The sequence below is a fragment of the Phocoena phocoena genome, chromosome 10 (assembly GCF_963924675.1).
Source record: "Phocoena phocoena chromosome 10, mPhoPho1.1, whole genome shotgun sequence".
Lineage (NCBI taxonomy): Eukaryota > Metazoa > Chordata > Mammalia > Artiodactyla > Phocoenidae > Phocoena > Phocoena phocoena.
In genome coordinates, this window is record NC_089228.1 from 65,121,756 (window position 1) to 65,143,065 (window position 21,310).

At 57.3% G+C, this 21,310-nt stretch overlaps 1 protein-coding gene across 3 annotated transcripts in view; it reads right to left on the bottom strand.

Moving 5' to 3' along the window:
- The window catches only part of GRM4 (glutamate metabotropic receptor 4), a 97,309-nt gene that overhangs the window by 45,405 nt on the left and 30,594 nt on the right, over positions 1-21,310 (bottom strand). For 2 of the 3 annotated variants that reach the window (XM_065884614.1, XM_065884613.1), the window contains exon 2: positions 16,503-16,719. In XM_065884614.1, coding sequence (XP_065740686.1) covers positions 16,503-16,719 — 217 coding nt within the window. Of the gene's footprint in view, positions 1-16,502; positions 16,739-21,310 lie in introns of all 3 variants that reach the window. The other variant, XM_065884615.1, reaches the window with a different exon arrangement.

Below are 21,310 nucleotides of genomic sequence, written 5' to 3' on the forward strand. Positions count from 1 at the left end.
CCACATCTCCACCAGCCAGCCTGGCCACACCTTAGTACCATCAACACCTCTCCTTTGCTACTGGTGCAGGGGAGCCCGGCTGGGGGGTGCTAACGGGGATGGGGTGGTGACTGGGTGGAGGGGTACAACTGTTTACTGAGGAGCCTCGGTGCCGCCATCAGGGCAAAGTCCTCAACTTTCCTCTGAAACCAGGCCGTCCACTCACACCCTCCTGCCCCCATAGAGAATCGGGCTGGGCCTGCAGGTACGGGGGGCACAGGCATCAGAGAGCTGGCCTGCTGTGACACAGGAGGCCGAGGCTGGGCACAGATGGGGCCCTCATCCCACCTCAATCCCTTACTTGATAAGAGCCAAGTCACCCAACCTCTCTGAACCTCCACATCTGCATCTGAAAAATGGGAGAGCATTCTCGCCACTCCCCAGACGTGGCAGGGGTGTTGTGAGGATTAAAGGGATCACCTGTGGACAGGCCTGGCCCCTGGGGGGATATTTTGGGGAGGGGGAGGAGGCAGGCTGTGGGGGACCAGCCAGGGCAGCTGTGGGGCTCAGAGCCCCTGAGCTAAGCGCTGCTGTCCCCTCGCTGGGAAGCCGCTAAGCTGCTCCGAGCTGCATTATTCATGGTGCTCAGCTCTGAGCAGAGGGAAATTTGCTGAGTGATCGACCTAATATCTTAACACAAACCCGTTTAGGTAAAACACCTTTGAAGCAAGAAAAGCAGAAAAAAGGAGAGAGAGAGAGAAGGAAGCAGAGGTGTTTGGAGGCAGGTGGTGGCAGGAGGGGACTGAGCGGGGAGGGGCCCTGAGACTGATTTCTGTCCCACCTCCACCCCAAGGGCCCCCAGGAGACCCCTTCCCCCCAGGCCCACCTCCCCCCACTCTCAGTGGCCATACCGGGCATTCTTCTACTGAGGGAATCCCGCCCATTCCTCAGATTTTGTTCAGAGAGGGAAAGGAGTCTGCCCAAGGCTCACACAACAAGTCAGGCCAGCCAGCAGCCAGAAACAGGACTGCTGAGTGTCAGCTCTGAGTCCTCAGCTGAAAAACCCCTTTCAGGACAAGACAGCCCAGCTCCAGTGACACACCTAGGGGCTGAGATCACACAGTGGCTTTTCAGCCCCTTCCTCAGCCTCACTCCACACTCTACAGCAAGACCACTTTCTCCAACGCAACTCAAATTTTCCCACCCTGGAGCTTTTGCTGGTCCCTCTGCCAGAAATACCCCTCCTGCTTCCCCACCTGCCCAACCCCAACTCGGGGCTCAGTTTCTGCACCTCCTCCCCCACAAAACATCCCAGAGTGGGGACTCATCACTGCCCAGCCCGGCTCTCACCTCACCCCTCTCCGCTGGCACCCGCCATCCTCTGCCTAGACTGTCGGTTTGTGACTCTCATGCTTCAGGGCATGAAGGCTGGAGCCAGGTTGCCTGAGTTCAGATCCTGGCTCTGCCACTTCTTAGCTGTGTGACTCTGGACAAGTTACTCACCTCTCTGGGCCTTGTCTCCTCTTAACAAAGCATGAAGAATAAGTGAGTTAATACATGTAACAGTGCCTGGCACATAAGTACTCAATAAGTGTTTGCTGTTATAACACTGTTGTCCCTTTCCTCCATTAGCCCATAAGCCCCTTCAAGGGGCTTTCTTTCTTGACTCTATCTTTCTCTTTCCTAACTCCCTGGTTTCCATGAGAGTCTCAGGCATACAGGAGGTGCTCAAACAATGTTGGTTGAACTGAGCCTAATTTCTGGCAATGTTGTCTGTCTGGACTCTTCACCCCAGATCCCTTGGGAAGAGAAGACAGCGCTACGCTGGTGGTAGAGACCTCCGTGTGGGGTAGGGGCATGGAGAAGATGACCTCTGGCCAGCTCCAGCCCAGAACAGGAAGCGAGGCTCAGTTGGGCAGGGAGGGGCCAGGGCTCAGGGTCAGCAGCCGGGCCTGCGGTTTGGCCAGAAAGAAACAGGCAGCTGCAGGCTGGGATGAAATATTTAGGAGCCCACATCCCCAGGAAGTGGAAACTGACAAGCAAAATGAAATGTTGAGATGTAATTACCCAGGCAGGCCAAGCATGTCTCCCCACCAGCGGCGGGCTCAGGCCCCCCCAACGTGCCACAAGCAGGCACTGGCTAATGAAGTCCTCCTGGACCCTCTCCCACACCAGCCGTCCTCTTCAGGCCAGGGCAGGGGGAGGGACGGTGAGCAGCCCGGCTCTGGCTCCTCCAGGCCGACCCTTTTGATGGCAGAACAGCAGGAAATGCAAGGAATGGGGGGTCTGGGCCCAGCCCTGGCTCTGGATGTACCTGGGGTGAGGCCTCAGCTTCCTCAGCCAGAAAATGGGGCTGCTGATGCCCCCGGCTGGGAACGAGGATGAGACGGTGGGCGTGAGTGTGCTCCATAAACTGGCTGTGGTGGAGGAGGGCAGTGAGGACAGCGCAGACACCAGCCCGACCCTGTGGACCGTCGGAGGCTTTCTTGAGGTGCTGGGCTGCCTGGGACTCGGGTTAGTTAAGAGTTGGTAGACAAAGGTCAGGGACAGAGGTCCAGATGTGGCCCTGAGCTGGAGAAGCACTCACCCCCCCACCCCAAAACCTGCCCCAGGCTTTCCCGACGCTGTTGGGGAAAAGCTTGGGGCCCCACAGCCTGGGGGCCTGCTTGGCCAGATCTGGGAGTGGAGAGACAGGGACCAGGGAGGGCTGGAAAGGGGACTCCAGGCCTGGATCCTGGGAGCAACCCTGAGTGGGCCTCGGGAGGGCATCCGGGGAGGGGAGGTAGGAGAAGGGTGCTCAGCTGACCTTGCCCTTCCTGTGGAAGGCCAGAGCTGGGGCAGGGGATGCTACCATCTGCTAGCTTTTCTCAATAGGTATTTGGGGTCGGACATGTTTCATAGTGAGAGACTGTCCCTTGTTGTAATACAAGGGACATCTTGGGAATCTAGACACTAAGTATCAGGAGGGACTCAGGTCATTGTGATATTTATGTTGACATTTAAATGTTCTCCAGGCACTCCGGCCCCGGTGGGACTGCCCAGAGTTGAGAGGTTTTTTTTTTTTTTTTTTTTGCGGTACGCGGGCCTCTCACTGTTGTGGCCTCTCCCATTGCGGAGCACAGGCTCCGGACGTGCAGGCTCAGCGGCCATGGCTCACGGGCCCAGCCGCTCCGCAGCATGTGGGATCTTCCCAGACCCGGGCACAAACCCGTGTCCTCTGCATTGGCAGGCGGACTCTCAACCACTGCGCCACCAGGGAAGCCCAAGTGGTCTTTTAATTAATCTAAACCAGAGCCCTGGCCCCTCTCCAGGCTGGCTCCATGCCCCGGGGGCGGGTCCAGCCTCACCTGGCAGCAGCCAGCTGACCCCTCAGGCCCGAATCCCCTGTGCCCCTTGACTCCTGTCGGCACTGCCTGACCAGACCAGAGCCCCACACCTGCATGCAAACCTCAGCCTGCCCAGCCTGGCCACCCCACCTCTCCACCAAAACTGATCCCACCCCAGCACACCCCTCCTTCCCACCTTCGCTGGCTCTCACCTCCCCTCAGGGCTCAGGGCAAAATCCAAACCCCTCAGCCCAGTCCTCAGGCCCTGCGGCCTCAGCTCCCATCACTCCCCACCTCCAAGAGCACCTGCAGTTCCGAACACTAGACTGTTCCCTCTGCCTTTATGACCAGTTCCCCTTCCCAGATTCCTTCAAGTCAGCCTCTGTCAGTTCTCGAAGATTCATCTCAGGCCCCCTCCTCCAGGAAGCCTTCGTAGTTGTCCCCAGGCTCCCTCTCCCCTGGGTGCCAATAACGATCGCAATGTCTCAACCACTGCACTTAGCACAGGGAAGGGAAATTACTGGACTAGATGCCGCTGAGCTCCAGGGAGATGGCCACTGCTGGGCCCACTGCCGGGCACAGAACAGCCATTGATTCAGCAACAATTCAAGCTCCTCCTGGTGCCAGATGCTGCCCTCAACACTACGGGGACAGCCACGGATAGGACAGACAAGAATCCTGCCCTCTGGGAGCCGACTTCCCTCTATGAAGTAGACTACAGATGCTGAGGAATGAATGAATGAACAAATGACTGAATGGACTAATTAATTAAGAGCTGGCCTATTGTCCAGAAGGCCTCTTACCCCCGTCTCCAGCTCCCGTCCCTCCACCCTCGTCTTCCTGTCTCCCCGACTCGGTCCCCTGCCCCATCCTCTCCCTCTCCCCCACACACACATTACTCCACGGCCCCTTCATATTCAGGAAGCACTCTTCAGTTGAATAATGTGTGCACATGTTCTCTCATTAGTTCCTCCCAATCGGCCCACGTCTTAGGTGCTATGACCATCATACAGATAAGAAAACCGAGTCCCAGATCCTAGTCCCAGCTGCCTCCACCTTCCCTTTCTCCAGCCCGTCTGCTCCCTCTCCTCAGCCTTTCTCTCTCTCCCTCCCAGCTTCTGGGGTATCTGGCACGTTTCCACCTCTCTCTGAGCCTGTTTCCCCATCTTAAAATGGGGCAGGCAGAGAGGTTCTGAGAGATGGTAAACAGAGCCCGTGCTTCCCCTCCACTGCTCTGTAGCCCCTACTGCGTCCACCCCAACCCCGCTCCATTTCCTCTCCCCTTCCTCCCTCCTCTCTCCTCTTGTTTGTCACTTTGTCCCCTGCTTCCTCCCCCATCCCAAGGCCTCCCTCGGGCCCCAATACATCTGCAAGATGGTCGTTAGCTTTCCTTCTGGCTCGTTAAAAATAAGAATTTGCATAGAATATCCATATGATCATTCTGTCTACGGCAAAATGGGGCACAGATATAACCTGCCACATGAGTCAGGGAGAACAAGAAGGACGGTCACAAAGGGACTGGGAACAACCAACCAGGAAGAGGCCAAGTGCTCACCCTTGGGGTCTGAGGCCTCAGAGGCAGCCCCTCACCCCTCCAGCCCTTTCTTGGCCTTTCTGATGGTTAATTCACCCATTTTTGTCATTCTTACAATAACCAGCACAGTAGGGACTACAATTAGCCCATTTTACAGTTGGAGAAACTGAGAGCCAAAGGACAGACACACAGCAAGTCCGTGGAAGCCCTGAGGGTCAGCACTGTCTGCCATGGGCTGACGTACCCCGCTCAGTGTCAGGAATGCTGCCCCCTCCTCACTCTCAGAAGGAAGGCATCATGAATAACCACATTCAGTCACTCAGCTCCCCTACCCAGGGCACCCTGCTGCTCCTCTGAGACAGGCCCACCGTTCTTCAAGGCTCTCTTCCCATCACCCCCTCCTCAAGGAAGCTCCCCTTCCCCCAGTTCCCATCCTAGCACCCCACTCCATACAACACAATTTAGCCAGATGCAGAGATTTTTGTATACAACTGCTTCCAAACCTCTCATCCCAGCTATATAATTGCATTCAAACCTGCCTCATCCCAAAATGGATTCGCAGCAGTGCCCAGAAATAAACATATTTGGCTAAAAGAGAAATGGATAACAAAATCGAGGGGAAGGGACCAGCACTTTACAGATGAGGCTCCGGTCAGCATCCAGGGACTGGCCGCTTGTTTGTTGGGGACCTGAGCCAACCAGGGCTTCCCCCGTGTCTGGTGCTGGCGCTGTCCGTGGTGCTGAAGCCAGGAACGCCTGGGCGACGCCCCTGCCCTCTGCCCACGTGCAACCCGGGAGCAAGTCCTGTGGGCCCGAGCTTCAAAACATACCCCAGATCTGTCTCTTCTCACCACTCCCAGCCCCTTGGTCCCAGTCATCATCCCTTCTACCCTGGAGGACAGCAGTAGCCTCCTCACTGGCCTTCCTGCCTCAGGCCCACAGTCTCTGCCCCACACAGTGGCCAGAGGGATCCTAGTAAACCCAAGTCCATTCACGTCCCTCTTCTGCTCACAACGCTCCCACGGCTCCCATCTCACTCAAAGCAAAAGCCAAAGTCCTCACAGTGGCCCAGAAGGTCCCCTGTGATAGGCTCCTCCCCTTCTGCTTCTCTCCCCCTCATTCACTCTGCTCCTTCTTCTTGGCTATAGTCCCCAAATGCCAGGCAGGCTGCTACCTCAGGGCCTTTGCACGTGCTGATTCTCCTGCCTGGTGCACTCTTCTCACAGATCTCTGCATGGCTCATTCCCTCACTGTACTTAGGGCTCTGCCCGAATGTCACCTCTGCAGAAAAGCCTTCCTTGACCACCTGTGTTATAGTCTCCCCTACCTGCACCTTCTGTATACTTATGCTGCTTTGTTCTTCTTCATAGAAATGCCCATCAGTTCCTATCTGAAATTCTATTATATGGTGATGTATTTACTTGTTTACTATAAGCTGCCTCTATCTCTCTCCCCAAACATGAGCTCACAAGGTCAAGGATCTTCATCTGTTTAGTTCACTGCTGTATCCCCCATGTCCTGGTTCAATGTCTGGTACATAATAGGTGCTCAGTAAATATCTATAGAGCAAATGAATTAATTACTGTATAGAAGTGAGGGGCGAAAGGGCTGAAGAAATGCCCCCACTGCCCTCCTTACCAGCCACATCCCCGCAGAGCAGGCTCTGTGATCTGGAGGCCTGGACTCTCTCCTTCTGAGTCCCTAAATACCCCAGGAGCACGAGGGAAGCCATCACTGAAAAGGTGACCATCAGGGGATGCATTCCTCCTGATCTCCAGGCCCCGTTACACCCACTTTTAGACAGAGCCCCTCACAGGCTCATCCAAGGCCACACGTGACTTGGTGACTCCTGTCACACAAACATTGTCCATCACAGGAGCCACTCCCCTTCCTCCTTCCCTGGCCCTGAGAGAACCTCTGGCCTCTGTATGCGGCGGTGTGGGGAGGGAGGGGTAAGGGGGGGTCCTCCAAGGTCCAGCCATCTGACTGACCCACCAACGTTTCCCTGGAGAAGCCAGGTGAAAGGCATCAGACAGCTCATTGAAAGGAGGGCTCCACCCACCTTCCTTCCCTCCAGCTGAGCTCTGGGAGTCACACAGACCAGAATGCAAATCCCAGCTCTGCATCCGACAAGCTGTGAGGGACTGCAGCAGCCCTTGGGCAGCCTGAGCCACGGTCACCTCCTCTGTAAAACAGGGACAATCCTCAGGGCAGCTGTGTAGGAGCTGGGGCCAGGGTCTCGTAGCTTTGATGAGGATGGGTAATGAAATGTTCCCTAGAAAATTATATATTAAAACAAAAGGAGGTCCAGGGGTCTTCACACAGACCAGGCCGGGCTGCCTGAGGGGCTGGTGCAGGAGGCAGAGCCTGGGGCTCAAAGGCTCTGGGAAGAGGGCTGGGTGGGTGACACAGGATAATAAGGCAAAAATGGCTGCAGGCATCCCTCCGTGTGTCCACGACATGCATGAGCCCTTTGAAAAAGGCGCACAGCCCCTTCCTGGTCTTACGATGAAGAACTGGAGGCTTGGGGAGGGGCAGTGACTTGCCTAAGGTCACAGAGGAGTAGAGGATGAGGCTGAAACCAGAACCCACCCAGGACACTCAGCAGCCCCATACTGGCCTGAAGTAGGAGCCTCAGGGTAGGGCGGGAAGGAAGCCACAGTGCAGGGAAAGGGGAGATGGGGCTTGCTTTGGTGACACCTCCAAGAAGCTGGAACCCTGCCTCAGATAGGAAAACAGGCTCAAACCCAGTAGTCAACAAACAGGTGAAGAGGGCTTCCTGGGGGTCGAGGCCCAGACCAGAGCTGGGGGTGGTGGGGGGCAGGGAAAGGTCAACGGCCTTTGCCACCTGCTCTTTAACAAAGGGGAAGAAATCGGAAGGGATCCCTAAATGTGGGAGCCTCGGAGGATAGATCCCAACATGCTCCAGTGCAGAGGCTCAAGGAAGGGGAGGAAAAATAAACAAGGGCAGGAAAATGAACTTGAAGACAATGGAGTTCAGACCAGGTTTAGAGATGTGTTTGTCAAAAGGCTCAGAGGTAAAAAATAAATAAATAAACCAAAGAGGCCAAAGGAGCTGAGGAAACAGATGCTGCGGATGCGGCTACTCTGTGGGCTCAGGTCTGGGCTCAAGAACATAGACACAGCAGAAGCCAGAGGCCCACCCCATGGTACCCGGACCTCCATGTGGTGAGGACAGAAAAGCCAAGAGAGATGGGTGAGAGATGCAAAGACCCACATCACGGGGGACCTCAGAGGTCCCCTGACCCATCGCCTTTCACATTGGTGATGAAGCTGAGGCTCAGAGAGGGAAAGTGACCAGCCCAGTGTTACACAGCCACCCAGAGACAGAGCCAGGACTAGAACTGGGTCCCGATCCCCACTTCCCACTCTGATGAATAATGATGAAACTTACACCTCCAGAAGCTTAGTGCTTAGTGCAGGCCCCAGACTGTGCTAGTTAGTGCTTTACATGTATTAACTCATTTAATGCTCATGGCAACCTAGAAGGGAAGTGCTTCTTTTTTTTTTTTTTTTTTCCTGCAGCACTGCACAGCTTGCAGGATCTTAGTTCCCTGACCAGGATTGAACCCGGGCCGCCTGCAATGGAAGCATGGAGTCCTAACCCCCGGACTGCCAGGGAAGTCCAGGGAAGTGCTATAAATATTCCCATTTCATGAGGTGGAAACTGAGGCCCAGCGCCCCCAAGTGACTGCTCAAGATTGCACAGTTCATGGTGGCCAAGCCAGCATCTGGGCTCTTAAACCCTCCACTCCACTGCATCATCCAGGGAGGACAGGATTCACAAAGGGGCTGCAACCAGCAAAGGAAAACTTTTTTAGACCTGGAAGAAATCTTCAAACATGTTCCACAAAGAAGCCTGGTGAAAGAAAATGTTGCTTCCTGTCCAAGAGGGAAGGGATGCAAACTCAGAGCAAAAAGGGCTCAGTGTCCATTCTGTCTCCTTCCTCCTGTCAATCCCGTCAAGCTTAGAGGCGAACTCGGATGGGAGCATGTCCCCATTGTGATAGGCCAGGGCGAACACATCAGAGATGAGTCAGAGAGAGAGGAAAAGTGGCCTGATGACACCCAACCCACGGGACTCACAAAATCAAGAGGTACCAGCACCGCACTGAAGGCCAGGGGGGCGGAGCAATTAGAGCGGACAGGCGAAGTCCTCACGGCAGGCCAGACAGCGCAGGGCTCACCTTCAAAGCGGGACAGAGACTGACTGGGTAATCACTGAGCAGTCACACTGATGCCAGCACCTTGCCAATCTTGCAGAGCATCCCGGAGACCCAGCCGGCACGTGGTGGGCCTCACAGCTTGGCAGGGGATGCCCATACCAAGTCCACTGAATTTCCACCCACAGAGCAGTGACGGGCAGCAGAGCAAGGGAGAGGAAGATGCAATTTGTCTCAAGTTGGGGGCAGCCTGGGTGATAAGCTAGAATGGTGGGGACTGGCTCCGGGGTGGGGTCCACTCCCTTCCCACATTCTTGGAAAATGCATTGGTCAGTGGGCAGGGATGAAGGTCCCTGGGCTGTGAGGCCCAGAGGTCTCCCCTCAAGAAGATGCTACAAGCCACCCTGCTCTCTTATACACCAACCCAAAGCCAGTGGCAGGACGCCTCCCTGTCTCCAGCGCCCTGCCCCATCGGCTAATCTCAACCACATTACACCTGACTGAGGGCGAGAAGGTCGCATGCTCCAGGCTCTGTCCCCATACAGTTGGACCCACTCATCCCTGAACCAAAAGACCAAGCCTGGAGTGCCCCCATGATGAGGCTTTGCTTACGAGAAGGATGCCTGGAGTCAGGGGCCTCGGGCTAGGAGGACCCAGCCTGCCAGATGTCAGAGCTGGACCCTGCAGATGAGCTGATGTGCCCACTCCTGTCACAGATGAGAGACGGGGGCCCCAGAAGGGCGATGACGTGCCCAAGGGCACAGGGCTGGTCATCTGTTCATCCTACAGACATCTATTGAGACCCCACTGTGGGCGAGGGACGGCGAAGGACACAGAGCCAAGGGGGTCCTTCCTTCCACAGCCTCAAGGGGCCCAGTCAAGTGGAAGAGGAAGAGGGGGAATTCAACAAGCACTGGGGCAGGTATGATTGGGGTTCCCAGGAGGCCAGCCTAGGGGAAGATCATATGCCTCCCTGGGTAAGCAAGTCTGCAGGGAGGAGGGGCCTTGGCACTGAGCCGTGATGGGCAGAGAAGACTCCCCAGGGCCCTATGTAACTTGGACATGGCAGGTGGACACAACAACCCCAAGTGCCAAAAAACTGTTAAACGCAGGGTTGACCTGAAAGAAACCACTCCGCTCCATCTCACACGGGTCCCCATCCCACGGCTACTAGGACCAGGCCAGGCCCCTCACTGGGGTCCCATCTGCCTGCTCACTCCTTCCTCCAGGCTGTGCTCACGCTGTTCCCCCACCTGGCACGCCCCTTCCTTCCTCTCCACTTGTCCAAGTATCCCTCCTCCAAGCCCTGCTGGACTGCCCATCTTGATGCGCTGGGCCTCTTGCAACCCTGGAGTTTATCTCTTCACCTCAACACATGCGTCATCACATCCCTTCATTCAATTATTAAGGCAAATTCTCCTGGGCACCTCCTGCAGGAGGGCAGCGTGCCAGGTCTGGGTGGGCACTGTTCTTCCCACGCCTGCTGAGAGCTGGCAGAGCCCACTCCCTCTCTCCTCTCCTCGCGCAGGGGCTGGGTACCCAGTGGATGTGAAATAAATCCATGAAGTCCAGGCCAGTGGGAGACTCGAGCAGGGTCTGGAAGGCTGAGCCTCTTCCTGTTCCTGCCCTCTGGGGCAGGCAGCACCTCAGAACAAAGCATCCCGAGGCAGGCGCTGCGGTGGAAAGGATATCTGTCCTCGATGACTCAGGATAGGGTTGGGGGCAGCCAGGAGCTCAGAGGGGAGGGCAGGGTCCCAGGGCAGCCTGACCCCAGAAGCCCGTGCTCTGTCAGCCTCAGTCTGCCCTTCTATAGACTGGGAGAGCAACCTTTCAGGCCTAGGATGGGAAGAAGGGCTAAAGAAGTGAGTAGGCGGCTGGGTTTCATGATCACCCATCCCACAAACATTTACTGAGCACCTACTGTGTGCCAGGGACTGTGCTAGAGGCTGGGGAGGTACCAGAGAACAAAACAGGCAAAAAATCTCTGCTGTCATGGACCATAAACAAATAAAAATGTACTTGTCAATTGCTATAAAGAAAAACAGAGCAGGGAGCATGGAATGGAGAGTAGTGGACTGGGGACTCAGTGGTCAGAGAGGCCCCTCTGAAGAGGGGACCCCTGGGAAGGCAGCTGAATGCACTGAGAATGCAGCCACATGGACAACCAGGGACAGAGCTTTCTGGGCAGAGGGAGCAGCCAGTGCAAAGGCCCTGAGGTGGGCTTGTGCCTGGAGTGTTAGAAGAGCCGTGAGGAGGCCGGTGTGACTGGAGAAGAGCCTGAGAGGGGAGTGGAAGGAGACAAGGTCCGGGAGGGGAGGCAGCAGAAAGGGGAGCTGCTGGATCCTGGGGGTGCCCTGGGGCAAATCTCTCTCCTCTCTAGTCTCCCAGAAGGATGAGCAGTGCCATCCCCTCCGGGTGGCACGGCTCTTTCCAGCTGGCCAGCTCCTCCCCACTCCCCTTGGAGCCTCTGTTTACAGCTGGAGAAGTTGAGTCTAGAGATGTCACAGAGCCAGAGGGATGAGGTGCCCCAGCCTTGGGCCTCCAGCTGCCAGCCCTGCCACTCCGCCGCGCGGACGGGCCCATCTAAATGCAAGTCTGACGCTCAGCCCTGGGAGTTGGACCTGGAGGTCAGACCAGCAACAGCTTGACTCACCAACATCTCCGGAATACCAATGGGGGATGCGGGGACACAGCAGGGAGATGAGACTTTAAATTTTCCACCGTGCGAGGGACAGGACATCCTTCAAGGAGCAGGCCTGAGGCTCCCACGTCCCTTCCCGCCACACCCAGAAAGGCCCTCCCATTCTCACCCTAGGAGTACAGGCCTAGATGTGCCCAGGGTGCTGGAATCACTCATTAGAGAACCAAACTCCCAAGGTGGCCCCATGGTGATGCCCCTGCCCAGAGCTGACCTGTGTGTCCTTCCTATGATGTGCACCAGAGATCAGGAGGCCACGCTGGATTCAAATCCCACTCCTGCTACTTTCCAGCTGTGTGGCCTCAGGGGAGTTACTTAACCTCTCTGAGCCTCAGTATTGCCATCTGTATAATGGAGTTGTCTTGAAAGACAAATGAGTTAACATGTATGAAGCACATAAAATGGGGTCTGGTCCACAGAAGGGCTCCATAAATGTTACCTACTAATATTATCCATTGTCCTCTCACCCACACAGGAGCCCTGGGCTCTGACACTCAACACTTCCTTGTGATCTTAGGCCCCTTGACTTCCCTGAGCCTTGGTTGTCCTCATCTGTGAAATGGAGCACTAGTGCAAGTAAACTGAGGCTCACACAAGGCCCCACTGATACGGAAAGGCTGTGGGGGCATACAAGTTCATATTCCAGACCCCAACCCCTGAGAGCGCCCAGGACAGTGGTGGGAGGCACCGAGGGCGGGGCCCCACCTGTGCCACCCCCTCTAGCCTTCATCTCCCTCCAAGGGTGACTCACTCACATTATCTCCAGAGCCTAGGCAGGGCCTGCTCTACGTACCTAATCCCAGGCCTGGTTGTGTCCCTAGCCTTTCCCTTGGGCAGCCTCTGCCCGGCAGGGAGAGGGAGAGCCCTGCAGCCAGAAGGAGCGCACACCACACAGATGGGGGATGCGCCCGACACCTCACAAAAGCACACGCACGCCCACGACCTGCTGCAGACACCAGGGCAAGCAGGCTGGCCTGGGCTCCTGTGATTTTGTCCCTCATCCTGTCCTTGGACACTGCCTGTGGCCCCACGCAGGGCCCAGCACCACCCCCTCGGGCCTTCCATCACTCCCCGGGCCTCCCCAAGAGCGGCTGGCACCAGGGAGGGCTGGGGCCCAAGCAGCCAGACCCTCCAATGTGCGTTCCTGAGCGCCGACCTCCACGGGCCAGGAGCACGTTTCATTCTGATAACAACCAGTTTCATCCCCACTTCGCAGATGAGGAAACCAAAACCGAGAGAGGCTGAGTGACTTTCCCAGAATCACGTGGCCAGCAAGTGGCTGAGTCGGAGCCCAGGTCTGTCTGTCGAGGCCTGTTCCTTAACCATGCACTGCCATCTCTGTGATATAAGCTGGGGGAGACAGATAGCGTGGGGTAAAGGGCCTAGGGCTGACAGCCTGGCTCCAAGTCCTACTCCAACACCTCAGTGTGTGAGCCTGGGCCAGCCACTTCACCCCTCTGAGCCTCAGTTTCCTCATCTGTAAAAGGGGGACAAAACACTGTCATCAGGATTCATGAAAGTGCAGTGAGGCTGCCTGGCACAGTGCAGGGTCCAGTCAAGGGCCATAGGCTGGCTCAGGGCGTAATCCACATGACCAAGTGATTGGGGTGGGAGGGCACTGCTGATGGGGACTGGAAAGTGCAGCGCCAGAGCTTTCTCTAAGCCCTGTGCCAACGGCCCAATAGTGCTGGGTGCTACCCAGGAGCTCCCCACCCAGAGGATGGAGCTGGGCTCCAATCCCAGCTCCTCTACGTTCTGGCTGTGTAGCCTTGGGAAAGTGACCTACCCTCTCTGGCCTCAGTTTCCTCATCTATAAAAAGGCCATCGGCTTCCCTGGTGGCGCAGTGGTTGAGAGTCCGCCTGCCGATGCAGAGGACACGGGTTCGTGCCCTGGTCCGGGAAGATCCCACATGCTGCAGAGCAGCTAGGCCCGTGAGCCATGGCCACTGAGCCTGCGTGTCCGGAGCCTGTGCTCCGCAACGGGAGAGGCCCGTTGCTCTGCAACAGTGAGAGGCCCGCATACAGCAAAAAAAAAAAAAAAGGCCATAATTATGCTCCCTGAAGGACCCACCAGAGCCCAGCACACAGGAGGCACCCAGGACTTGCTGGCTGAGCTCTCACCAGGGCTCTGATGTACACCCTCAGCCTGGCGAGCGCACCCTCCCGTCCTCCCCGCTCCCTGGCACTCCTCTGAGCAACGCGAAGATGATTTATACTTCAGAGGACGAATCAATACGATATACAGCCAAAGACATCTTTAATCTTTCACAGGAATTAGGCAAAAGGTACAGCGGCCCCTTTCTACTGGCCGCTCAATTCTGATTTCAATTTGGGCAGCTGGAGAGTGGCTTTCTCTCTCCTTTTCTTTTCATTTGCCTAAAGATGGTTCTCCAAATCAAATTTCATTTAGCAGGCCAGGCAGGAAGACCTAGCTGCCCAGCCAGGGCCCTGGGGCTGCACACCCTGCCAGGGGGTCTGCGGATGAGGGAGGTCCGGCCAGGTGGGAGGCCAGACCCTCAGCAATGGGAAGGAGTGCAGGCGGCAGGGGCACAGCTGTGCCCCTGTGCTGGGCCCGGGCAGAGTAGCTAGTTCTCTTATTTTTCTAGGGTTCCTTTTAAAAATCTTGAGTAGACTTTCTATTTTCTAACTACTCAATGCCTGATTAGATGCTTGCAGAAAATTCAAACAGTAGCCTCAGCTTCAGCCGAAATGCAATGCCCTGACCTCACCCGAATCCCATGCCTCTCCCACGCTTAACACATCAGCATGTGTCCCTCCAGGCCAAGTGTGTGTGTGTGTGTGTGTGTGTGTGCGCGTGTGTGTGTGCACGCGCGTGTGCACGCGTGACTGTCATACCCCCATCCCTTGCACAGGACTGGTCCACATGGGTCTCAGTTACTGCAGTGGGAAATGGGCAGAAGACAGAGTGACAAAAATACAAAGCAGTTAAGACCTCTAGTCCTGGAGCCAGCTCGCCTGGATTCAAATCCCTTCTCCACCTCTAACTTGCTCTGTGACCTGGTGCCAATTATTTGGTGTCTCTGAGCCTCAGCTTCCTTCCCTGGAAAACGGGGGTACCTGCTTCATCTGGTGGGGCAGATTACCCAGAACACCCGGTATAAACAGGGGCTCGGCATGTGCCAGCAGCATAGGGAAGGCTATGTTGAGTACACGGGATGGCTTCCAGGTCCCTATGGCAGGGACCAAACACAACCGAACACTAAGATTCTGGACCTCTGTCCCTGCCCCCATCCAGCACTTTTGTCCCCAAATCCAACAGAGGTTGCACCTGAATCAGAAAGGCAGTGGGCTCGTTTGGGGAAGGACTCAAGCCATCAGGCAGAAGAGGAGCCTGCAGGATGGGTGGAGCCAGTGCAGAGAGGTACCCAAGTCTGAGCAAAGAAAGAAAGGATTTGTGGGCAGTCAGAGGGAGGGGCGGGGGGTGGGGGGCTGGAGTCTGACACTGCCCAGCCTGCCTGCAGGTGGGAATGGGGTCTGTCCACCCCCTGCTTCCTTCCGTGGGGGCCCAGCTGCTGGAGCCGCAGCCATCAGTCAGCACTACCCCATTTCCACCACCCCGCCGCCCTCGCCGCCAGGTTACAAGCACCCGAGCTGCTTCGGCTGTACAATTAAAGGGGCTTGTCTGAGATTTATAGCAGGATTATGCCTGCAGGGTGTTACCAACGCCAGCCTCTGGACACTCTGTGGTCCTTAGGAAAAACAATTAGAGTTCCGGGGTTCTCCGGGTATAAATATAGAGATGCCATCCTCCAAGGTCGAGGGCGCCACAGTGAGCTATTTAGAGACGGGGCCTTGGGAGAGGCCAGGAGAGGAGGCAGAGGGGCCCCGTCTGTGGGGAGGAGGGTCCGCCAGGAGCGGAAGGGCCTCCCTGCTTCCCTCCATGCCCCACGCAGCACGGGAGCCGTCCCTTGGCCCCCACAGCTCTGAATCAGCTTGGCAGGGCTCACCAGCCCAGGCAGAGCCCCCAACCCAGGGGCCTGTCTGCTGCCCTGGATGCCCACACACACAGTCCCACACAGGCTGTCCTGCCTCAGTGTGACCATCGGAAAGGACCGGCCAGAGGCCCAGGTCTGGGCCTGCCGTGGAGGTAACCCCTGCTTGCTTAGCTTCTCCTTGCTTGCTGATAACTAGAAGCTTTATCACTCTGAGGATGGCAATTCAGGAACGCAGTGAGCTCGGCGGGGCAAGGGGGCCTGTGGTAAGTGCGGAGGATCCGAGGAGAGCACGTCACTTTCCCACCCTTCCCCGAATCCCACCCACAGGGCACCTACTTCCCTGAGGCCGGCACAGCCCCACCGCAGCCCCTGCCCCTCACCACATGGCTCAAGTTTAAGGATTCTGAATTCCCAGTCCCTCAAACAAATCCTTGCTCCAAGAAGCTGCTGGTTGGCCTCTGGCTCCTGGGTCCCTGAGACTCCACTGAACAAGCCCACCTCCATCCCCACCTCCTTCTCCTCCTCTCTGCCTGAGAACAGGGGCTGTTCCATCAGCTCCCATGCTGGGGATATTGACAGTCCCTCCGTCTGCCCAGCCATGTCCGCAAAAGTCACTCACATCCACCCCCAGCCCCCAGCAGTCACCCAGCCACCCGCCCACAAGGCCACAGGCTCAGAGGAGAAACTCAGGCCCATGAGGGGGTGGCCCAGGGCAGGAGAGCCCAAGGCAGAACCCAGGGAGCAGCTCCCGAGCAGTGCTCGGCCACCACGCTGTGACATCCCCCTGTCCCCAAGCACGACCCTGAGGGCGGGCGCCGGACTCACCGTCCTCACGGGACTTCTGGACGAAGGCCTCCACGCCACTCTCACCGTAGCTGCCCTCCGAGGCTAGCGTGGACACGTAGTTCCACTTGAGGGCACGGACGATATCCACCATGGCCTGGGCCTGGTACGTGTCCGAGGGCACCACGCGGGAGAAGAAGTCGTAGCGGCTGTTGTCACTCAGGTCGGGGGCTGTGGAGGCGTAGCTGATCTGGGGAATCTGGGGGCGAGAGGGGCCACTGATGGGGGCGGCTGGCACCTCACCCTGCCCGGCCAGCACCAGCCCCTACACCCCAACCTGCCTCCCATCCCATGGCCTTGGGACCACCGCCCCCCCCAGCCCTTCCCATGGGCACTGCCTCCTCTCGTCCTGGGGGAGACCCCTTGACATGGGCTGAATAGGTCCCAGCCCCACTTGACAGAGGAGGAAACTGAGGCCCAGAGAGGGTGGGCAAATGGTTGGTCAGCCCCGCCCCTGGCTCTACCCAGGGTCCCAATGCCTCCCACCCCCACTCAGCTCCCCTGCTCCCATCTCTCCCCAGGCCTCTCCCCTTTCCCAGCAGGAGTGAGGCTGGCATCAGGGTGAGAAGTGAGAGGCATGTCAGCATCAAGCCCTCCTCTAGAAAGTCTCCCAGCCCACCTCACCTGGGTCTTGTGGCCGGTGGTCCCTCAATAACACACACGTACACACCCCAGAGTCCTAGGAGATAACGCACATGCCTGTACACACATACACGCACGAGCTCACACACACACACACACACACACACACACACACACACACACCACGGGATCCTCTGGGTGGGAACCAGCTGGAGAGAATCCCCAGATGGTTGGCCAGGGATGGAGTGGGAATGGGGATGGGGTGGGGATGAGGGTGGTGAGAGGGGCCTGAGGGTTTATCTGGTCCACTCCCTGCCCCCAGGCAGCCTTTCTTGTCACCACCCAGCAGACCCCATCCCCACAGCTCTCTCTGGGCCCAGGCTCCTTCCTCCTGCCCAGCTCAGAGGGGACAGAGCCCAGGTTCCAATTCCCGCAGCCCTCGCCCCACCCCACAGATTGAATCCCAGAAGGCCAGAGAGACTGGGGCCTCCGAGAAACCCTCTCTCTGCAGCCTGGGACAAAGGGCCCACCCGGTGCCACAGCCTCTCAACGGCAGACTCCGGGCCTCCTGGCCCCAGCCCGGCTGCCCCAGTCACAGGGCACCTTCCTGCCTTCACACCTCCCACCTGGCCCCCCAGGCAAAGGTGGGACACGGAGCTCTCAAGGTGCCATTCCTCCTGTGGTTGACATCCAACATTCCCAAGGGAAAGGGGTGAAAGGGGTTGTGGACCCTCCTGAGCCTCCCCCACCTTCCCCCCGCCCACATCCCGGGTGCCCTCCTCACAGGGCTCTCATCTGCCCTGGCTCCCCAGGACCGGCCAGTGGCCCGTGCTCTCCACCCCCTGCCCTGGTCCACACCAACATGTAGCCTTCCTGTGTACCCTTTACCCTGCCCTCAGTCATCCACGGTGACAGGGTGAAGGGCTGGGCATACTGATCTGGGCTGATGTCAAATCGAAGATTGATTCCCCCTAAGGAATAATTAAGATTCAATCCTGACAGAAAAAAATTAATGGCGAGAATTTTAGTCCACATGGCAACTGAGGGTGGGAAAATATTCCGGAGCCAGAGGACACCGGGAGCCCCCTGCACATGGGTTTGCCCACCTGGCCTCTGCCTAGGGTGTGCCTACCCCCCAGGGACAGTGCGGGGGTCCACCTTCCACTGGGGTATATACTCAACCTGCTCTGAAACTAAACAGGGGCAAAGCTGCCTCCTGGAAGACAGCCAGGGGCTAGAGGTGGGGTTGGGCAGGATCTCCCACCTTAGACTCTCTGTATGTTTTCCACGTAGAACTACGCAAATACAGCACGAGTTTAGAAAGCAGACCTCACTGGAATGTCCCAGAGCACCTGCGTCCCTCTGCCTGCCTGAGTCAGCAGTGTCTGAACACTAGCCCAGTCCTCTCAGCCCTGGAGGGCACTCAGCATGAAAGCAGCACCCCCTACAATGCGGACTCTGGTTGGACATTTGATGATTCATTCAAAAAGTATCGTTATTTTTAAGGTCTGATGATGGTATTATAGCTGCGGTTGGCTGGCTGGTTTTTGAGTCCCTAGCTCTTAGCGGTTTCCCCACCTCAGCGCTATTAACGCTTATGGAGAGGAGTGGGGTGTGATTCTTTGTTGGCGGGCTGTCCTGTGCCTTGTAGGATGTTTAGCTGCCTTGTCCCCTACCCACTAGATGCCAGTAGCACACCCCTCCCCTGGTTGTGACAACCAAAAATGTCTCTAGACATTGCCAAATGTCCCCCGGGAGACAAAGCTGTCCCCAGTTGAGACCCACCGTTTCAGAGATATGTACTAAAATATTTAGGCGTGAAGTGATATGATGAGGTCTGGGATTTGCTTCAAAAGAATCGCTGTGGGAACGCGTGGAAGAAGAAATAGCACTGGCCAAGCGCTGACAACTGTTGACCGGTGTGGACGCGAAGGTACACTGCCCTGTTTGTTGCACTTTTGTGCGTGTCTGAAATGCCTACATTTAAAATTTTTGACAGTAAAACAACAGAACAAAATAAATGTCACCCTTGGGGTCATCCCTCTGAAGAGAAGCGCCCTGAATCTGGAGCTGGCACCGGAGATGAGGGCCACCACAGCAGGTCCCTGAGAGCAGATGGCCGTGTTTGTTTGCCAGCTCACCTCTGCCGGCCCTAATCACACACCCAGAAACCCACTCGCCTCCTGATTAGAAGCGGCTTCTCTCCTACTTCTGACGTGTTCTCCCAACACAGGGCCTTAGGGCCGGAGTCAAAAGTGCCTGCTCGGACGAGGGGCAGCAGGTCCAGGGAGGTCTTGGGGCTGGTGGCAGAACAGGCCAGAGCAGCTCACACGAGGCAACTTCTCACCCCTCGGGCCTCCTTCCAAGCCACCTCCCCCCTCCCCTCCCATCCGGGCACTCAGCCTGGGCAGGGACAGCAGATGGACAGGTGGCTGTCCAGGTGCCGGGACTCAGAGCCTCCCCCAGTGAGCTCAGCCTGCGTCAGCCGGCTTCAGACCCAGGCACCACCCCTGCCCCTGCACACCCTCATTCCCATAGAGGGTGGGAGGGCCAAGCATGGGGTTCCTGCAGGTGTGTGTGTGTGTCAGCCTGCAGGAGTGCTCAGGGCCTCTGATTTCTGAAGCCCAGGAGGGGCCCCTGCGCCGCCCCCAACCATTCCTGAGATCCTGGAACAGGGACCCTGCCCTGAGATGATGAGGGTTGCGGAGGGGTAGAGCCAGCTTCCTGAACAGGGTCCAGGAGATAAGCCAGCATCCTCGTAAACATCGCCTCTGCCAGCTCCTCCTACCCCGCCCCCTGCAGGCTCCCTCCTCAACTCCAGGCCCTCCTGAGGTGCCCAGGAGGATGGCCTGAAGCAGTGATTTGGGAGTTAAACCGCTCAGATTCAAATCCCAGGTCTGCCATGCACCGGCTGGGAAACCTGGGGCAGGTTACTTCACCTCTCTGGGCCTCAGTTTCCTCCTCTGCAAAATGGGAATAATTCCAATCCCTTTCTCATAAGGTTGTGAGGGTCACGTGTGGGAACTCACAGGAGGTGCTAGGGGCAGCGCCTGGCGGGCAGTCAGCACTCAAGGGTTAGCTCTGATATGAGTTATTATCCCTCCCCCTGCACTTCCTCCTGGCAGCTTTCTCTCTGTTTTTACCCTCTAGCACTGCCCCTAGTGCCTCCCCCTCCCACCCCCAGCTCTCTCACTGTAGTCACAGAGTTACTGCTTAGTGAGGACATCTCCTGGGGCTGGCAGGTCCCCCCAAGCTCCCCTCCCTCCCGTCCCCACCCCAGCCTGGAGTGGAGGGGCAGAGGCAAGGACCGCCCTGGGGACCCCATGGGCAGGGGGATTGTGACAACCTGGCCCGAGTGGGGCTCTGGCATCTCCGCAGCTCTCACTGTCCCCGCAGCCCAGCCGAGAGGGAGGGAGGCGCTGGATTAACATTCTCCTCAGAAAACATTCCTCTCCTTCACAACAGCCATGCCCATCCTGTCCCCCCCGCCAGCTCCTCCCTCTCTGCCTCCCTCTTGCTGTCGCCCAACACTTAGAGCACCAACTGTGTGTTGGGCACTATTCCAGGTGCTGGGGATGCTACACCTTCCTATTGCGCCCTCATGGGACAAGAGTCAGCAAGAAGTCAGACTCCAGCAGCCCTGACCAACGATGGCTGTCCTACTCTGGGGCCATCTGTTCGCCTGTTTCTCTTTCCTCTCTGCCGGCCTTCCTCTGCCCACAAAGCCCAAGACCTCATCTCCCCACATCCAAATCTTCCTGGTGCATCAAGGCCCAGCTCAAGTGCCACCTCCTCCACGCAGCCCCCCCGGGAGCCTTCATCCTCCAGAGAGCCTGCTCAGACCTCCCTCAGCACCAAGTCGGGCTGCTCCAGGGGCACCGAGCACATCCTCCCTGTCCTCCCACGTGTTAGGTATTTGGCCAACTTATCAATTCAACAAGCGTTCTGAGGCGCTCCACGTTGTGCTGGGCAAGGCCACTGGGGAGACACCGAGGGGAACTGCGCTCATCCCACCCCCAAACCCAACACTCACTGCATCTGGGGGACACCCTGGGGAGGAGGCAGGTGGGATGCCCATGAGTGGCACACCGTGTGTCTGCAGCTGGCACCCCGCAGGGCCTCATGCTTACAAAAGTACGAAAAGGGTGAGTGACTGAAGGGGGAAATACATGAGTAAACACTCTCTCTCCCTCCCTCCCTCTCTCTCT